This window comes from Pantherophis guttatus, chromosome 3, assembly GCF_059756535.1.
Source record: "Pantherophis guttatus breed Tessera chromosome 3, ASM5975653v1, whole genome shotgun sequence".
NCBI classification, from domain to species: domain Eukaryota; kingdom Metazoa; phylum Chordata; class Lepidosauria; order Squamata; family Colubridae; genus Pantherophis; species Pantherophis guttatus.
Genome location: NC_142065.1, coordinates 150,096,464 through 150,117,795, shown reverse-complemented (window position 1 = coordinate 150,117,795; position 21,332 = coordinate 150,096,464). Strand labels below are relative to the sequence as shown.

The following is a 21,332-nucleotide window of genomic DNA, read 5'->3' as shown; positions in this document are numbered from 1 at the left end:
ATACATTATGAATGATCTGACTATGAAAGTGACTGATGGCAATGTCTTCCATTTTCATATCATGTCTCATCTTCTCCAAAATAAAGACAATGGAGAATAAAGCTGGAAGAGACCTTGGTGGTCTTCTAGTCAAACCCCCTGCTCAAGCAGGAGACCCTATATTACTTCAGACAAATGGCTGTTCAATCTCTTCTTCAAAACCTCCAGTGATGAAGCACCCACAACTTCTGAAGGCAAGCTGTTCCACTGATTAATTGTTCTCACTGTTAGGAAGTTTCTCCTTAATTCCAGGTTGCTTCTTTCCTTGGTTAATTTCCATTGTTTCTTGTTCTGCTCTCTGATACATTAGAAAATAAGTTGACCCCCTCCTCTTGGTGGCAGCTCCTCAAATTCTGGAATAGACCAGGTTGATATGTGCCCACCCATGTATATTGGAGGCATGAAGTCACGTTATATGGGATTCCTGTTCCAGAGAATGGAGACTGATGTCATCTATGATCTGAAGCCTTGGAAATTCTAACAGTCTATCCAGGAGCTGATAAGGGACTGCTGATTGACAGCTAAGGGTTGCTACAGGTGGGTGGCTATCATTATATAATCACTGAATCATGTATATTTCAAAAGATCTACCTAGAGGCAGCAGAGTATTACTAGCACAGAACAGATATATAAGGTTTAGATCAAATTATTCAGGCCTCATTCTGATTCTATAGAACATTGGGCCCTTTTAATAACTCGGTGCATCTTAAAATGCTAAAACTAAATGTAAACAATCTGTTCATTTATTCTTTTTAAACAAATCTTGTTTTACCCTGCCCCCAGCCCTCTTTGTATGTAGTAGAAACAAGTTTTCTAAGTCTTCTTCCCTTGTCTCCTTGCTCTGTTATTTAATTTAATGCTCTCAGCAATATATCACGAGCTAGTTTGCTTGATTTTCGTCTTCCATGCTTCTTTATTCTTGAAAGGAAGTTGATAATAATAATCTCTTAGTTTTGTACAGATCAGGATGGGAAGCAGACAAACAGCTCGAACACAACTCTCAGGCTGCATTATAAATTTTAGCTGCTGTCACTATGCTCAGTTACTGGCCGAGACTATCAAATAGGAGCTTTTCAAGTCACCGAAGACCGATTGCCAGAAGCTGCTCGTGGACTGCAGATTACGCATTCTTTGGAGCATGTGGCCATTATAGGAAGGAATGTTCCATATGCCCTCCAAACAAAAGAAACAAGCTGGTTTAGAAAAAAGATGTAAAACAACAGAAAGGGAAACAGTCTAAATGGGAGGGAGGAAATCAATATGTGACCAGAGTGTTTCTGTACATCTGTGTTTATTTATTGGTCTACTGCAATCTTTCTCAATTTAGGCAACGTGTCTGGACTTCAACTTCCAGAATTCATTGCAAGCATCGAATCAGATCTGGATTTTTAGCCCTTTTTTCATTACCCCTCAAGACTAATTTAGACTAAAATAAAGAATCCACGTAAACATAAAATCACTAGATTCCTCACATATTTGCATTGAAATCACTTCCATACAATTTACACACTTTAACTCATCTCTTACTGCTACATCTTCTGTTTCACCAAGTCTATTCTCACTCTGGCATTTTTAAAAAATTTATCAAGCTCGTTTTAAAATCCCAAAGCAGCAAATGTTTTATTTAAAAGTGATGCAATATGTTAAGCAACAAGTAGATTTATGACAGAAACAGCTGCTAAAAAAATCCATTGTATTTAAATTGATCTGTCTAGACATGTTGACATAAAGCAGGGAGTGTTTAACATATTTAAGTCCCATTGATTTCTGTTGGAAAATTAAATATATTATTAACTCTCTACCAGTGAAATCAATGAGACAAGTGCTTAACTTTAGTTAAATTGTGCCCTTTGGGTAAATGTATGATTAGTTCATTCAGCATAGTATGTAGAAAGAATGAATAACCATAACTTAAAATACAATTATTTCCTAAATGTATTAAAATGTAGTCAAATGAAAGTTAAGCTATCACCCTAATTCAAAATTGTATGCTCACTCAAATGTGTATATAGATCTTTTGAATTCACAAACAAAGGAATCTTTCTGTCTGCTGTTTTTGTAGCCGGAGTTGAGCATAAATGACTTTTCAAATTTCCACTAGATTTATGGACAGATAATTTTCTGTGCAGATAATTTCTCAGAAGTTCTCGAGGGGGAAAATATTTTTCAAAAATGGTCATGGATTTGATCCTCTTTAGTGATGAAAGAAACATAATTTACAGAAGTATAAATCCCGCAGAATCATGACAAGCAACAGAAGAAAAATCAGAATCAGATCTAACCAGCTAATGCAAATTAACCCGTTAATTTGGAGAATAACATTGTGGCCAACAGACTGGAATAGATCACTCTTCATTCCAATATCAAAAAGGAGATCTAACAGAGTGTGCAAATTATTGTACAATATCCTTAAATTCACATACTAGCAAAATAATGCTTAAGATTCATCCAATTCAGATTAGAGCTCTGTATGGAAAAAGAGATGCCAGATATTCAAGATGGCATTAGAAAAGACATCAGAACACAAAACATTATTATTATAAACTTTTATTCATTAAACATGAAACTCAGTCAACTGAACATTTAAAGATGTATCACAAATATCATTGAGTGGTGCTGATGGTTGATACAGGTTGCTGCCAGTATCCCAGATATCAATCAAGTATCTTCTTAAAATGTACGATGTTCTGAGGAGCACAGTTTTTTGCAGTTCCGCTGGTGTTATTGCAGGAAGATGCAATTTCTTGATATATATATTTAAATTCCTGGACATTGTACCAAGTGCCCCAATGAAAATGGGTATCACTGTTACATGTTTCATCCATAATTGCGTAATTTTGATGGCCAGGTCACGATATTTCATGATTTTTTCCATCATCATCATCATCATTGTTATTTTTGATTTTTGATGTTGCATGCTGGATAATTGAGAAAAACAAAGACAAAGAATAATTGGGTGGGGGAGGGAAGTCAGCATGTGTATATTGATTACAGAAAGTCCTTCAATTGTGTTGATCACATCAAGCTGTGGCATATATTTAGAAAAAATGTGAATGCCAGAAAATCTCATTGTCTTCTTGCAAAACCTAAATGGTGTATAGGTTTTGCAATTTGCATGCTGGATAATTGACAAAGACAAAGACAAAGACTAAGGAAAAAAAGTCAGTATGTGTATGATTGATTACAGAAATACCCGCAGTTGTGTTGATCACATCAACTTGCGGCATATATTTAGAAAAATGTGAAAAGCAGAAAATCTCATTGTCTTCATGAAAAAAAACTATATGGTGTATAGATTTTGCAATTTGGATAGAAAATGACTTGCTTTTGCTTGGCAAAAAAGGGGTCATACATGTATATTCTCTCTTTATTTATTCCAACTATATACTGAATATGTACAATATTAAGGGAACTAGACTGGAAGAAGAGTGTATTTTTAAAACTGGAGGAAGAAACACTGTGCTGCACTGATTGACATAACAATTAAATACAATGAAAACCAAACTAATGGCAATGGGTACAACAACCTGCCTTAGAAATGACAATGAAGATATGCACGTGGTAGCTAACTTCTGCTTTTTTAGGATCAACTATTTATAGTAAATGAACAAGCAGTCAGGAAATGCACTGTAGACTAGTATTTGATAGTGTACCCAAGAAGGCCTTGAAAAAGATTTTCATATGCTCTGATGTGTCTGTACTTCAAAATTCAGAATACTAACAGTGGTATTATTCTCTGTGATACTCCATGAAAGCAAAAATTAGACTTTGAAAAAGCAGGACAGAAAGTGTATTAATGCTTTTGAAATTTAGTGTTGGAAAAAGAGTTAAGAATACCATGAACAGCCAAAAAAACAAATGAAGAGATTTTTGAATAATCAACCCAGAGTTTTCAATCAAGGTAAAAATTGCCAAGCTCAAATTATTCTGGGCATATTATGCAAAGGCCTAGCTCTCTGGAGGAGGCTTTAATGATAGCAAAACCAGACCAAAAGGGAAGAAGAGGTCAACCACCATCAAGGGGAATAGAGTCAGTTACAGTAGCACTGAATACAGGTAGTCCTTGATTTACGACCAGAATTGAGCCTAAATTTTCTGTTGATAAATGAATCGTTTGTTAAGTGAGTTTTGTCCCATTTTACAAACTTTCTTGCCACAATTGTTAAGCGAATCACTGCAGTTGTTAAGTTAGTGACCCGGTTGTTAAGTGAATCTGGCTTCCCCATTGACTTTGCTTGTCAGAAGGTCGCAAAAGGTGATCACATGACCCTGGGACACTGCAACCGTCATAAATATGAGTCAGTGGCCAAGTGCCCGAATTTTGATTATGTGACCAAAGGGATGCTGCCAGAGCCGTAAGTATGAAAAATGGCCATAAGTCACTTTTTTCAGTGCCATTGTAACTTTGAACGGTTACTAAATGAACTAGTATAAGTCAAGGGCTAACTCTACAGTTTTGGAAGACCAGAAGGGCTAGGTCGGGAACAGGTTGTCATGGAAAAAATCTATTTCTGTGGATGCTGATGGCACATAAGCAATCAATCAATCAACCAACAATCAAATAATCTATCAGTCTATCAGTCAATCAATCAATCAATGTAATAAAAATATTCTTTCTGTTCTTTCTGTTATGTTTTCTGTCTTTGCTTATAATGATTGGGATGACATACAAAAAGTGTAAAATAAATAAATAAAAACCCACCAAGAACCCAGGCCACTAGACTGGGTAGCCCTCGAAGCTTATGAGCATAGGTATAATTCTCAGGTACTCACCCCGCTCTCTGAGAAATGCAGACTCTTAGAGCAGTGACTTAACCTTGTTGTATGATAAATGTACAGGAATTGTACAGGGATGTGAAATATGAATCTCTTTTCACTGCTTATCAAGCGACTCTACTGAAACTAATAGAAGCTTCTGGAATTGTGGCTTGTCCCAGGGCCCCAAATCACAAATATGTTTACATGAAATGTTCCTTACAATTCTAACTTTTCAAAGACACTTAGATTGAATTAGGGCAATCATATATGATGTATTGTTGCCACCTAGGGCTGGTTTAAGGAAATAGAAAGAACATTTTAATTTAAATAATGTTTGTGTTCAGCACATTTTAAAAGTTCCTGGCTAATTTTAAACGTTAACTGAAACAGAGAGAGTTTTGCGTCTCTCCCTCGCTCTCAACCTTGTTGTCAATAGATTTTGTGAAATGTATGAGAAGTGCCATTAGAATTTCAAAGAAACCTGCTCTCCTAGTTTACATAAAAATTGCTAGTTCATTATGTCCAATTTTGAAAATACCTAAAGTCCAATTTTGGTAACTAAATAAAATTTATAGTTTTCATTTCCTCTTTTAAAAAAAACAAATGTCAATTTCCCACTGCACTCTACTTTTTTTAAAACCACAGAGTTTCTGCTTCTTCTTTCACAATTTGTCACCTCAATCACCTTAAATTAATGACTCCCCTACATTATGTCACTGGCTGGAAACTTATAATGTGAATTTTTCCCACATGGGGAACAAATTACTAATAAGATGCAGTTCAGTGGCAAGGAAAATGAGGTCTTGTACTTAGGCAGAAAATGCCAGATGCATAGGTACAGGATGGGCAGTACCTAGTTAAAAACAGTAATGACTGTGATAGGGATCTAGATGTACAGATGGGTCATAGCTTAAGTATAAATTAGAACTGTGCTGTAGCTGCCAAACTAAAGCCAAGGCAATCTTGAGCTGTATCAAGACAGGGATAGCATCAAGATCAAGGGAGATGATAGTACCGCTTTATCCCACACTGGTGAGTCCACATTTGGGAATATTCCATCCAGTTCTAATCAACCACAATACAAAAAAAGATGCTGAGGTCCTAAAAAGAGTGTAGAGAAGAACAACCAAGACGATGAATGGTCTGGAGGCTAAATCCTGTGAAGAATAGTTAAAGGAACTAGGTATGTTTAACTTAAAGAAGACCGAGGGGAGACATGATAGCTATCTTCCTATAGTTGAAGGGCTACCATAGTAAAGAAGGTGATGATTATTATAGCACTTGAGAGTAGGATAAGAAGCAATGAGTGGAAGCTCCTCAGAGGGAGATCTAACCTGGAAATAAGAAGAAATGTTCCTGACCCTGAGACCTATTAAGTGGTGGGACAGGTTACCTTCCAGAGTTGTGAGTGCTCATTGTTGGAGGTTTTCAAGAAAAGATTGGATGACCATTTGTCCATGATGGAATGAGATCTAGAAGACCTTCAAGGTTCCTTCCAACCTTATGATTCTATAATTCCATGAACCCATTTTCTTTTGCATGCATTTCTTACCTTTTAACTAGGCTTTCAACAATCTGTTTTACTCTGCAACCTATATTCTGAAAGCCCTGATTGCCATTTCTTTTGCTGACTTGAAATCTTGGGAACAAGGAGCAAAAATCACTGCTCCGTCCTCAGCTGTTGCATGTACCAAAGTAGCAAATCAAATCAAATCAAAACAAAACAACCCCCCCTCCCATATCCTCTACAACAGTGGTTCTTAATCTTTTCTTCAGCATGGACCCCCATTAAAATACCTTTTGTGGCCCCTGACCATGGCCCCAAACCACCAAGACTTAACTCAAGATTTAAATCACAATATTTCTTCAAGCTTTCATGGACATCGCAGACCCCCCCCCCCCGAGGGATCTGTGGACCACAGGTTGAGAGCCACTGCTCTACACAAAAGAAGGAAAAGAAAATAAATAACATAAAACTGAATAGCATGGCAGTTGATAGAGTATCATCAATTTTACCATGTCTTTTGGAATAGAAATATTGAATATGTAAAGGAAATGTTGGAAAACTATCAGTCGGGCAAGGAGGAGTGATCAAGCAGGGAATTAGCCTTCAGTCATTGTGCAGTTGCAAGAGATCTAGGACTGACATCCCCTAAATTCCATGGAACATTATTTGTTTGTTCCCAAGGATGGGCGAGTAATCTGGGGAGATCCTTGTACTATAGCTAGGAAGAATAAAGTAGTCGACTTGAACCTTTCACATATGAATCTCTTTGCTTGTGCCTGACAGGAGCTTACAAAAGAATGGATAAATTTCATTCCCCAGATCGTTCATTTTGCATAGTCTCTTGTTTCCTACTTTTGAATGGAGGCTTTTTCCTTACAGTGTTTTATTGATAAATTTAAATATTTGGAGAGTAGCTGCATGATTCTGGAGAAAAAAAATACCGCTAATTTCATTAGCTGCTGATAGGAGCAATATAAGTGTCTGCCATACCCCCGCCTGTACTTTCTCCCTTTTGAATCTACAACTCTGCAATTTCACAGGAAAGGGGAATTACCATAATAGAGTGAGATACTCTTTTCTTTTCTTTTCCTTTTTTTTTTTTTTTTGCTGCCTAATGATATTTCAACCATGAAAGTGATATTGCATGAAGTGTGGGGAAAAAACCATGAAGGGTGGAAAAAAATCCCTTCTCTAGAATAACCTCATATAAAAATATTGTAAAACGTCCCAAGTGAAGGATTGGGTGAGTTACTGAGTTTTTGAGGGGTCATTTGGGAAAAATGTGGAATAATTTCCGAAGTAGGCTTATGGGCCTTATGATAAGACTATTATAATACGACATCTCTTATTATAGTTATTTTTAAATTATTAAAAAGAAGATGAAGGCTACCCTGTGGGACTTTCTGCCTCCAGCCTGTGGCCTTTAAGACTTCCTTAATTTGGGGTTGGGGAGGAGGGGGAATCCCCAATAATGTGTTTCCTGTGATCTTTACAGGCTGCTAGACAGCGTCTCTTTCACTTCTTGCCTTCTCCTGAAAAGAATCAAGATCGCCCCTTCTGCTGAGCATTCATGGCCTCAATGCGTTGCTATCAGCTTGTCTTCCTAAGTCAAAGTAAATAGTTTTCTTTTCAATGTTTTATTACTCTCTGCCTCTTCATTTTCTCCACACCTTCAGGGTCTTTCTTGATTTGAAAAAAAAAACCATCCTTCATTTGAAAAACCATTCTACAGCTGTTCATTTTTAATGTCTTTTTTTTCCTGGTATCTTTTGTTTTTCAGTCTGGTGTGGGCTTCGTGCAGTAGTTGGTGTCCCACAAGAAGTGGAGGCAACCTGTAATGAAGATGCTTTTCTCCCTTGTAAGGTTTTCCAGGATCTACAGCTCACAACTGGAACTATCTCCTGGTATAAGGTAAAAAAATCCAAAACTGCTGCAATTCATTTTCTTCTCATTTCCCACACCTGCCTGGATTCTGTTTCATGCCTTATATGTGATTTTTGATGCCATACTGAGAGGGTGAAAAATATGTTGCCATAATCATATAGATTGCTGCAGATGCTTCAGTTCATATATTGCATTATTACCTCCATGAGTGTTTATCTGAAAATGGTTAAATAATACTCTGATGAGTGGGCCTGCATGCATATTAGGAAGAACAACTTCTAATATAGATAGTCCTTGACTTACAACAGTTTTTTTTTTTTTGCTTTAATTTATATGCCGCCCTTCTCCGGAGACTCAGTGCGTTAAGCAATTTAGTGAGCAAAGTTACAATGGCATTGAAAAAAGTGACTTATGACCGTTGTTTATGCTTATGGTCATTGCAATATCGCCTTGGTCATGGGATCAAAATTTAGATGCTTGGCAACTGACTCATATTTATGATGGTTACAGTGTCCAATGGTCAGAGGTTTTTGTAACCTCTGACAAGCAAAGTCAATGGGGAAGCCAGATTCACTTAACAACCGGGTCACTAACTTAAGAATTGCAGTGATTCACTTAACAACAGTGGCACAAAAGGTCATAAAGTGGGTCATAACTCACTTAACAAATGTCTCACTTAGCAACAGAAATTTGGGGCTCAATTGTGGTCATAAGTCAAGGACTACCTGTATTCTACTAACACAGTTTGCAGGCTGTAGTTCCCCACACCCAGGGGTCTCCAGGTTGAAGAATAGGGCTTTTGCAGATGAAAGCAAAATTATTTCGTGAGATCCTAACATTTAGAACAAGGAATGTCTTTTTTTCTGTATACCAGTTCTGAACAGCTGGAATAACACTCCATGCTGCCTCTCTCTCTCTCTCTTTTGCATTTTAAAAAAGAAATCAGTGAAATTATTTCAAGATAATGGCAGCACTGAGCTGCAAACATGATAGAATGTAGTCAGGCAAACAGGCAAATAGTAGAATTAATCACTTAAAAAACTATTAAGGGCCTAATCAATAAGCAGTGTATTTAAGCCCTCTAGGGGACTATTAAATAATAATTCCAACAAATCGCATGACATTTTGCACTGTAAAGTTCAAATAGCTCTTAGGTTAAGTCACAAGTACGGGATAATTGTGAACCGTGTAGTAAATACAAACAATTAACCTTTGACTTAGCTGCTTAAGAATTATGAGAACAATGTGTCTCTGCAGGGTGTACTGCACTTTGTGTCAAATTAATGATCAGACTGTAACAAAAACAAGACTTTCCAGCTTATTGTGTGATACATTGTTAAAAAGATCTTCTCCTAGCTAAAATAACAATAACCCATTAACTAGATATGTTAAATATATTAAAGGCTCATCCTAAAGCTGGGTTAAAAACACTAGTTCGAGTTCATCATAACATATAACAAAGGATACAAAATGTAAATGAATGAAAACACTGCATTTTTTTCTTTCAGAAATAATAAGATGTACACTATATATGTAGTTATTTAGTAGTTATACTGTACCTATGAAAGACTTAGAATAGATATTGTGTTAAATACACATCAACTTACCTTAACATATAACAAGAAAATAGTGATCCAGGTTAATTTTCAGAAGAGTAACCATATTATCAATTAACAACTAAAACAATGCATGGTATCTGATGAAGCCGGACTATATCTATTATCTTTTAGACTGTAATAAATGCAATAAATTTTGATGCATTTTTGCTGTAAATTTTTTTTTTAAAAAAAACACCTGTTAGGAAAATTCTTTGCAGTCAAACAAATTCAATTTGTGGTTGTTTCCAAAAGATTTCCAGCCATGTTAGCTCTTTGGTGGAATACTAATATGGCAGCAAATTATCCCTGGGTGCTGTATAATGGTTCCATGTTGTCGTGGGGATTGTATCAATGGCAGGGTAAAGTAAATTCTAAATATACAGGAAGAGACAAGTTCCAGGAACCAAATACTGAATCCTTTGTAGGGATTGTGTGGGAGGGATGGAGGAGATAAGGAGAAGAGAAAGTGATGACTGGGAGATGAGTAAGACAAAGAGTTCCTAGGAATGGAAGAAAAAAAAAAAAAACCCAACTGCAGAGCTGCAATTCAAAGAAAAATGCAAACTTTTCTGTGATTTCAAATAACCAAAAGAGAGACAGAATAAATCAGTTAAGTTCCCCAAAACAGATAATATTGGGAGATGTTTATTCTAAAAAGTTGCTTAAATCTGATATATCTGGAAGATTGCTGTTTTCCCATTTCTGTAAATTGCAGCCAATAGTTTAAAGTTGAGGATAGTGAATTCCTCTCATAATGACCTCATAAGGAAGAGGTTATAGCAAATCAGTAGGAGAGTAAGGGCAGCTCCATGATCTTCATGGGGTGTAGGATGGCCTTCCTAGACATTATGCCAAAATAGTTTCTTATTTCAGATTACGTGAACTGAAAAAATAAAGGTTCAAGATGGGAATATTGAAATGAGGCACTCTTGATTAACAGGAGGACTAATTCATTTGTATTCTGTCTAGCTGGCTTCTAAAAAAATGATTGATGAGATAGATGAATGATGGTTCTGTACACTTTATTGAACTGGATACTGAGCAATATTAGCAGTGATAATAAATACACATTTAATAGCGGCAATTTTTCATGGCAGAATTTTTGGCTATTGATACCTTGGGATGTATTGTAAAATTTTGCAGTTTTTAAAACTAATTATCATGTTTCTGAATTATAATAATTATTAAATATTAATAATTTATATACAAACTGTTTGTATATAAACTTCATATACAAACTGTTTAGGTTCTCTTTCTCTCTAGGGATTTTACAGAAATTTATTGAAGAAGACTTTAAACCATTTTATAAGACTCCTCATAAGTCCTTTAGGATAACAAAAATACAAAAAAACCCCCACTTTTTCTTTTATAAAGTCATTTTTATACTCTGAATTTTTAGTATACTATTCTTTTACACACACACATACACACACACACACACAACGTATCTCAGAGAAGTTAAAAAAAATAGCACCTAAAAGTTATAATACAGAAAGAGTGGTTATAATACAGTTTCCAATTAACAATTTCAGTATATAAAAACAAAGAAAGCTTTTCCTTGTAAAAAATCAGGGCAAAAATAATTCTTCTTGTCAAACCAAGACATGGCCACTAGATGTCCCCACCGGCAAATATTATTAGATAGCTTTGAAAGAATTTATCCTAAAAGGAAAAATAAGTGTATTGCATTTATGTTTTCGAAGAATTGTCGCTGGAAAGGACACTAATTGCCTTATGCCATTTTTTTGGGGGGGGTCTGTCATTTTTTCACGAAGGTATAACAGTTTGCACATATTACCTCTATATCTTGTTTTCCTATATACACTCGATTTAGCAGATTACTAAAGCAGATTATTCAATCATTAGAAAAGGCTTCCTATCTTAAAGTTTACTTGTCTAGTTCTAACATGGCTTTTTTTTTGGCCCTGCTTCAACTGAGCCACCCCACTCTGCCACCAGGACTATCCAAATGGAATAGATTAAAATATGTATTAAATATTAATCAAATTGGAGCCAGACTTAGCTGAAACAGCACCTCAGGCACAAAGCATTTCAGGCAGGTGCCCCTCATTCTTGCCCACTGCCCATTCTCATAATCAGCAACAACATCAATTTAAAGCTGCATTAGCAGCAATAAACAGCTCCATACCAGGGTTCTGTGGTGACTTGAAAGCAATTCTTGTGTCTATCTGATTCTAGAATGTCAGCAGGGTTGGAAGTTGAGTCTTTTATTTCCAGCTCAGCTCTGAGGCAGCCAAAATTACAGTAAAACTGTGGTTTGCTTTTGCAACACTTTGAGCCTTTCCCCTCTTGCATCTATCCATGGTAAAAAAATTGTTTTGACAATATTTTTTTGCTTTGGACGTGCTCTTTTTCAACTGCTTGAGATAGCACAATATAGAAATATAAGTTGCTTTGTCTAGGGAGCTGGTCTCTAATCAGTGAGTGATACCCTTTTGAAAGTTTAAAAATGGCAAGTTAAAGTGCAGCAATTGGTAAATTTCCCTCACTGCAGGAAAAGCTTTCACCAGTCACTCTACCCTGGGTGAGCTTAGGATGGCAGGTTTAGCCATTGACAGAACCCATGAATTCTAAGAACAGCTCTAATTATCTCTTGAATGCTGTATTTTGCTTTATAAAGGGCCTTTTTAAAATAATAGCAGATAAACCAGTACTCTTTAAATGGGAGACCAGGACCTCTAGGCACTGAATTGCCTGTCACACATGACGAATTATACAGGAATCTGACTCTCAGGTTGCAATATAGAGATCCTTTGCTATCACTAAAGCAACGAGTGCTAAGGAAGTGACATGCCAGGATTTCTTTAAAGAAACCTGTCAGCTTAAAACAACCTTTTCGTGATAGTTTCCTCTACAAATCTTGCTGTGCTGCTCCTGTCCTTGTATCATCATCACATTTCAGCAGCACAAACCAAAATGGCCATGAGCCTTGGCACACCATCACCACAATCACTGGCTAAGTGACAAAAGCCAGTCATAAAGAATCATTTATAAAGAGGAACCCCCACATCAGATCAAGAAAACCTGAAGTAAAGCAGCTTTGACTATATGGGCTGTAGATTGATTGCTTAATATATTGAAAAATATAGATAAGAGGAAAGCTGTGTTATATAGATCAGGGATCACCATCTTATGGTACCAGTCAGTGGCCTTTTAGGAACTGGGCCCACAGCTGGAGGTGAGTGGCGGGTGAACAAGTGAAACAGAACCCCCCCCTCCCCATCCATGGAAAAATTGCCTTCCACAAAACCTGGTGCCAGAAAGGTTGGGGACCGCTGATATAGATCCATCCTTAATTAATGGGACCAAAGTGTAGGGGATATGTGGTTGTACCAGTGGTGAATTGCTCCCGGTCTGTCCGGTTCTTTAGAACCAGTAGTAAAAGCGGTGTTAGGCTCCGCCCACTCACCCAGACATCATAATTGAAGCTTCTGCGCATGTGTGCTCCCGTTGCGAACCGGTACTAAAGATAAGTAGAACCCACCACTGAGTTGTACCCTCAGCTGCCATTGTGGCATCTATCTGCTGTTTTTAAAACTTTATTCTACTTGGGTTATGTTAGAATAGGGCATAGGAAGAGAGGTGTAGGAATGAGCATAAAGTTGCACATAGAATCTTACAATCAGACCAGTGGTGGGATTCAGCCAGTTCGCACCACTTCGGGAGAACTGGTTGTTAACTTTCTGAGCGGTTTGGAAAACTGGTTGTTGGAAGAAATCATTAGGGCAGAGAACCGGTTGTTAAATTACTTGAATCCCACCACTGATCAGACCCACCTGATTTCTGCAGCACGACTATGATTGGTAGGTGTTTTCCCACTGGTTAATAACATTTGGAAGGAGGACAGCAAAAGCAGTGGAATCTACCTATTGCTTTCTGTAATCTGGTCCTCATACTTCCGATATTCAGGCTGGTGGCAGTGAGAGGTGAGCTTGAAACTGTTTCTGAGGATGCAAAGAAGTGATATTGGTATTATAGGAACTACAAACGAGAAATATTTAATATTAATTGAAAATTAATATAAGTGACCGAAGTTGCTGAAGTTTAAGACAGATGAGGTTTTTAAAGGCAAATCTTCAAAACTAATCAAGGAGAGAAGCGACCTAGAACTAAGGAGAAATTTCCTGACAGAACAATTGATCAGTGGAACAACTTGCCTCAAAAAGTTCTGAATGCTCCAACACTGGAAATTTTTAAGAAGGGATTGGACAACCATTTATCTGGAATGGTATGGGGTTTCCTGCCTGAGCAGGGGTTTGGACCAGAAGGCCTCCAAAGTCTTGTTATTCTGTTAAAATGTAGCTTAACCAAACCCTGTAAACAAGGTTTTCCAGTCCCGAGTCTTTTAGATGCTTGCTGGAATTCTGAGTATTGCAGTCCAAACACCTATGAAGGGCAGCACAGTGGGAAGGCTGCTGAAATGGTTTAGCACTGGCGTATAAATACTTTCATGTAGTTGCAATCAAAACTCTCTATGTTAATTTGTCATTATTTTATAGATTGATGAAAACAACAAAAGACTGAAGGATGTGGAGTATAATAAAGAACATGAATATTCAAGAGGATTTAACGACTCCTTAGAGATTTCTAATGGCACCTGGCATTTTCTGAAGATTAAACATGCTACACACTTAAGTAGTGGAACATATAAATGTATCTTACTGGAACCAGTCAGGAAATACAACCAAAGTACAATTATACTCAGAATAATAGGTATGATACACTTGTTTGCCAATTTCTTTTTCTTGCATTTGGAACTTTCAAAGTACTTTAATCACGTAAAGATTACTGTTTTGCCTTGCAGGCTGTCCTGAGGAATCGCAAAATCTGAAACTCAAAAAATACACCACAGAACTTATGTTGCTGAGCTCTATTGGGACCTTCTATTTGTTACTTATCATCCTTACTTGTGTAAGTGTTTTCCACATTTTTTTAACCCTAGGATTTTATTTACTGCCTTTTTTTCAAGTGTTCTCTTCCTTCCTGCATAACAAGAAAATGCAGATATATTGGCATGTTCCCCGTCTCCTGTTTATTATCTTGCTTCACTCCCAGTCTTCTAGGATTTAGAGGATTAATTTCTGAAGGAAGTTTCTAGCATGATTGTGGAGCATTATTGGTTGTTAAGTAAGACACACACAAATACAGGCCATTGGAAGTTCATTGACCAAGATGCTAAGCTGTGCGGGGAGAGAGAGAGGGAGGCAGGGAGGGAGGGAGGGAGAGATGATTGCAGATAATGATCTGTTTTTATATGGAGCTGAAATGGTCACGTTAACCACAGAAGGGTGAAAAATACCTCCAAAGAAACAGACTGCCTGCATAAACAGTGAAGTGCAGCTGAGGTTCCTAATGCATTAACAATGGGTTGTAAAATACCTTGAATTAGGGGAACAACTTCTGCCTAGTGAAAATTGCCAATAACAAAGCTATTTTAATCATGGACTGAAAAAAAAAATAAACACATGGAAAGCCTTTATAGGTTCCTTAGAGAGGTAGTCCTCGATTTACAACAATTGAGCCTAACATTTCTGTTGCTGAGACAGAGGTTAAATCAATTTTGTCCCATTTTATGACCTTTCTTGCCACAATTGCTAAGTGAATCACTGCAGTTGTTAAAGTAGTAATATAGTCATTAAGTGAATCTGGTTTCCCTATTGACTTTGCTTGTCAGAAAGTTGAAAAATGTGATCACATGACCCCAGGACACTGTAAGCATAACTATGAGCCAGTTGCCAAGTGTCTGAATTTTTATCATGTGACCAAGGGGATGCTGCAATGGTGGTAAGTGTGTAAAAAGGTCATAAATCATTTTTTTCAGTGCTGTTGTAACTTTGAATGGTCACTAAACAAATGGTTGTAAATTGAGGACTACCTTTATTATCAAATCCAGTTCCTTGGAAGTTGCTGTTACAGAGCAAATTCAGTTCCTGAGTCCTGGTGTTGCCTCACTATGGAATATCATTCAGAAGAAAAAGGAGGAAGACAGTTGAAGCTTCTGAAGAGTTTTCAGAACTTCTGTTTCAATCTGCTGCTTTTAAGGGTGGCTGCTTACATACATGAAGAGATGCATCAGCCAAAAAAAAAGAGGAAGAGGAAGAGGAAGGAGGAGGAAGAGGAAGGAGGAGGAGGAGGAGAAAAGATAAGATATAGAAATGCACACAAAATGTATATGTGCCAATGTATAGATACTAATGTATAGGTGCTAATTTAGAAATCATTAATATAAGAGACTTTGTCCTAATTAAGGACATGATTAATCAAGAGATCCAAGTACCTGCATAGTGTGATTTTCATCTGCTCAGTCTTGAAAGGCAACTTCCTGTTCTCTCTCATTCTTGATCTTTCATCATAGGTGAAAGGGTGGACTACACAACCCTTCAAATTAGGCAATTTAGATCTTTTTTTTTTTTCAGATTGGAAATGTATTTGGTTTCTGAGACAGGAAAGGCCAGAACAAAATACTAAAGCTGATTCAAGGAGCTTTATATTAAAACCTCAGTACATCCATTAAGGACAATTAAAATTACACCTAATGATTGTAATACTTCTCTTATTCTCAAACACATTAAAAATGACAATTTGGTGACAACTTTTGGAGGGATCCTGCAACTGTATCCAATATTTTTGAGAGGCCACTGCAGTCCTATGCACCCTATTGATGAAGTACTGTACACTGAAAGAGCATCAAATAAAAAACGGTACCCAATGAAGTGGAAAACATAGTAACCACCTTATTGCTAATTGATTTATTATCAAGGATGGGTTAGAACTGCGTGTCTGAAATAAACCACATTAAGGATAAAGTAAAGTAACATCAAATACAATATATATGATGTACTGTACATAATTTCTTGCTTGCTTGCCTTTGCATTCATTGTTGATTCTCATGACTGCCTGAATTAATCAGTTTTCTTTGGCAAGTGGTTGCCATTTCTTTCTTGCTAGGCCTGAGAAAAAGTGAATAGGCCAAAGTCACCCAGTTGACTTTCATGCCTAAGGCAAAACTAGAGTTCACAGTCTCCCAGTTTCTACCCATATACCAAATTGGCTGTCATGTATAATTTCTGTCTTTGCTTCATTACCATATCCATTGGCATAAATCAAACATTATCTGCTGAGGAGATAATTTATCTTAGCTAAAATCTGCCTCTCATTGATCTTGTAAGAAACTGTTATATGTTTATATTTTGATATCATCAATCTTTGGTTTTAATTTGTGCCATTCAGTATAAAATTTGGCTTGATAAATGTTGAAGGAAATTGCTTAATTGAAACACAGGAAGACAGAATAGAAAAATAGTATTTTTCTGCTCGCTTGCCTGAAAATAATTGAGATTATTTCTATAGTACCTCTTGTTTCTCCTGGTTTTTTTTTTTTTTTTTTAGAAAACAATAACCCTAAACTTTATTCGAGGTAGAAATGTAGTGGGATTTTCTAAATTGAAGAAAGCTGAGATTTATGCTAGAAATTTCAAGAAAAAAAATGGTATGGTATATTTCTTCTATGTTAATAAAGCCTTACCTGCACAAAATTAACTTACATTAGGTGGATTTCCAACTGCTTAAATCTAAAAAAAGAACATTTAAGACTTTTATATTATTTATTTATTACTTACATTGCCTGCACACCTTTTGTTAAATTTAATAGACATAGTCCATAACAGTATTTGGACCCAATAAGATAGTGATGGCAAACCTTTTAGACACCGAGTGCCCAAGCTCCACGCCTGCGCATGCCCAAACTGAAAGATGCGCATGTGCACAAATGCGCCTGTGCGTGGACATGTGTGGACATGGGCATGCACAGACACGTGCGGACATGCACAAATGTGTGCAAACATGCACATGCACAAACATGCGCATTCGCACACATGCACACAGAAACCCTAACACCAGCTGGCCAACAGGAGGCGGGGCATCCCAACACTGGCAGCGCGACAAGAGGTAAGATCTTTTTCTTTCGTGAGCTTCTGTTTCGTTGTTTGCAGGGAAACAGAAGCTCATGAAAGAAACGCCACGGAGATCTAACCTGGGGCAATGGCACATGTGCCGGCAGAGAGGGCTCTGTGTGCCACCTCTGGCATGCGTGCCATAGGTTTGCCATCACGGCAATAAGATATTAATATTGTTTCAAAATGAGGATAGGGACATCTAAGCCAGGACCAACATATTCACTTTTATGGTAACTCCCCTTTATGAGTTACCTTTCAGATAAATAGACAGGATTGTATACAGGCTTATAAAACTAAAATCAATATGAAAGGAGAAGAGGAAACCCATGGAGGTGTTTTTGTCTTTAGATTACTCTTTAAGAATAACTGGCGGCATAATCAGGCTATAGATGATGTCTCTCTTCAGAACTCAATACTATTAACTTGTGGAATATAGTAACCCTAGATGTAATGATGATAATTAGCTTAGAGAACTTCCAGATAATGAAGCCTGAATATCAAGTGCTGGGAAAATCAGAAAATCCAGGCAGTTCAAATGAATATAAAAGTTTATTGAAAGCTTAAGCCTTAAGGTCTCTATAAGAATCTGGACTACAAAAGGTCAAAGCAAATTTTTGGTAGATAAGAGTCAGTGGATTCAAGGTGGGCTGGACTTCGATGTCGTTTGGGTGTAAAGGGACTCGAGACTGATTATGTGTTTTGACCCCTCCCTTGGACTCAGCCTGGTGATCTACTACACGGACCCTGCTAGTTAAAAGACTTCCTGTACCTTTCTTCCTTCTTTTCCCTTGTAATATTTTTTTCCCAGAGAAATTAGGAATTGGGAGGCTTGTGAGTTAGTTATTTGTTAAATATTGAGATATTTAAACTCAAGGGTAACATTTTTGCATCTTTGTTTTGGAATGGGCAATTTAAAAAAAATACAATTTTACCTAAGAGATTAAGGGTTTAATTATAATGTAAGGGATTAAGTTATAAATACTAATAAGTTATAACTTGCTTCTAAATGTACTTAAATTTATTTTTTACTTCAGCCTTAGACAGTTTGCTTCAAATATTGTTTTCTTTTTTTTTTAGACATGCTTAAAAGAGAGAAGATCTTCTGATCATCATAAATCTGAAAAGCAAACTCTGCCTTTATAGTACCTGTTGAAAGAATGGTTTCTATGACCCAATATTGGACAGCATTGGGAAAGACAATCTTATCAGTTAATTTGGTGGTGCTGTCAAGGCTCTTTCCTGATAATTTGGTGGCGCTACAAGAAGCTCGTCAATAGTGCTATGTCATCGAATAGATATTGTCACAATTCTGTAGGTGAAGGATATGACTGCATAATTGCCTAACTCAGTCTGGCACTCTTTAGGTTGGCACTACAAGTCCTCACATTTCATGACCAGTGAATATTTTGTGACTCATCAGGATTATCAGATGTAGTTTTCAGATCTGCACAAAAGTCCAAATGTCCCTCCCTACCAATCACTCTGTGCAATTATTGGTAGCTTTTAATTGCACCAGGTTCTGGATTCCTTCAGTTATGATAGTAAGGCAAACAGGAACTATCACAGCAAGAAAAAACTCAAGCTCAGCAATTACCCAGTGACTGAAATCTTATCAACTGGGATCTCAATTCTCTGTATAGGTTTGAAATCATGTCTGGCAAGGCCCTTTGTATTGTATCATATACTTAGTAAAAGATAAGAAAAATTCAGAGAACATTACAGGTATTCCTCATTCAATGACCATTCAAAGTTATGGCACTGAATAAGAAGACTTACAACTGGTCTTCATTCTTGTGGCCACTGAAGCATCTCCATGGTCAAATGATTGCTTATGGCAATTGGCTTGCAATTATAATGGTTGCAGCATCCTGTGGTCACCTGGTTGCCATTTGTGATCATCACTGCTGGTTTCCAACAAGCGAAGTCATTGGGGAAGCCAGCAGGAATTCTGAATAGTGATCACCTGACATCTTGCCTAATGACCATGTGGGATTTACTTAACTGGAATTGCCACAACTGCTGTTGTAACTTGGCACGTTCATGTGATATTGCACTTTACAACTGTGTTGGAATGGTTAATGATGGAATTGCCAATCCCAATTATTGTTGTTAAGTGAGGACTAACGTATTTCATTTCCTACGAGATGAATATACATGATTTTCATAGTGTTGCTAAGTGTGTCTTGTTTTCTGTTTTTCTTTTTAATTTACAAAAACATGCTATAATGTTACATGGTGCTTTAACTTAGCAAATAAATAACTGATTGAACCATCAGTTTCCATATCCAGATATAAAAGGAACTGCAGTATATAGTTGCAATTTGAAATGCATCTTTCATGAGCTGGAGAACAGGAGGAAATATTACTGAAGTGTTTGATACATGTGTACGCTATGGCACAATATTTGTTTGGGTCTGCCAAATCAACCTGTTACCTACTGAAATTGCGGTGTTCAGAAAAATGATTTCTCGTAAGAACCTTCTCTTAAGAGGATTAAATACCTGCAACAGAATTTATATTAATTAAAAAAGAGACATTAATGCACAAACTTCCTGGATATCATTTTCCTGTTACTAATTTAAGTGCCTTCTCCATGGCTACAGCTTTGGTATCAAAATCAGAACAACTGAATTTCATGTTTCGAATATGCATTGATCACCTGTGTGTGAAAATAAAGAGCTTTAATCATTTCTCCTTTCCAATTTTAAGCCCAGTCAAAGAATAGCCTGTTGCTTAATTTAACTCCAACTTGCCTATCCTTGTACCTTTCACATGTTCTTGACTTCATCTCAGTAGGTTGCAGAGCACAGCTGTAGCCCAACCTCTCTGTGTATGCATCTGCTTAGGGAAGCTGATTCAGTCTTACTTGATCATATCCTCTTGTAGAAGCAGAGGGACGTAGCTTTGAGTGGAAGTTACAAAGAATTATGTGGCAAACATTGCCATAGTGTAGTAAAGCTTTCCCAGCATGTTGATTTGATAAGGTACCATTCATCCTCGTCTTTACCATGGGTTAGTTGCCAAAACAAAAGTGAAAAAGGCAAAACAGACAGCAGAAGGTGGAAAGGGTGGTTTTATTTTCAGATGCATAAACATGAAATACATAAATGAAAAACAGCATTGCAATTCTATGTATCATATTCAAAAATAAATTTCACTATATTCCCTGGGGCTTATTCTCGTGGAAGGATGATGAAGACTGGGTGCTTATTTGTCATTTCTTTCTGGTGGAACTATTGCTAATAATTGTTTGAGTATAAGCTGTATGAGTTGTATTTATCCTTGGTCCATCGGTATAAATTAATTTAATAAAATCAGTTTAAGTGCTGTTCTCTCTTATCCTTAAGAACAAATGTTAAAAACGGGCAAGTGTTCTTTGACTCACTTTTAATAGAACAAAACATGATAAAATAATAGTCTTTCCCAAATACTACTGATATCTAGTAACCTTAACATTACATTGCTTTTGGGGGGATTAAAATGTATTTTTTTCCCTCATCAGTATTAAAGGAAAACAATGTTAGAGAATATTATTATGAGCGAAAGAAGCTACATGTCTACATATATTTT

General features: G+C 36.8%; 1 protein-coding gene across 1 annotated transcript; it reads left to right on the top strand.

The window, feature by feature from the left end:
• The first annotated feature begins 7,746 nt into the window (after positions 1 to 7,746).
• CD83 (CD83 molecule) lies at positions 7,747 to 21,090 on the top strand. The gene is made up of 5 exons (XM_087890344.1): positions 7,747 to 7,917; positions 8,085 to 8,215; positions 14,307 to 14,520; positions 14,612 to 14,718; positions 18,840 to 21,090. The coding sequence occupies exons 1-5, from the start codon at positions 7,875 to 7,877 to the stop codon at positions 18,903 to 18,905; spliced, it is 561 nt and encodes a 186-aa protein (XP_087746470.1). The 5' UTR covers positions 7,747 to 7,874; the 3' UTR covers positions 18,906 to 21,090.
• Positions 21,091 to 21,332: the final 242 nt, after the last annotated feature.

Excerpts from the sequence above, each read along its gene's own strand:
- CD83 (XM_087890344.1), top strand. The coding sequence starts at position 7,875 with ATGGCCTCAATGCGTTGCTATCAGCTTGTCTTCCTAAGTCAAA. Across the intron at positions 7,918-8,084 it reads GCTTGTCTTCCTAAGTCAAA|TCTGGTGTGGGCTTCGTGCA; the intron begins GTAAATAGTTTT and ends TTTGTTTTTCAG. Across the intron at positions 14,719-18,839 it reads TACTTATCATCCTTACTTGT|ACATGCTTAAAAGAGAGAAG; the intron begins GTAAGTGTTTTC and ends TTTTTTTTTTAG.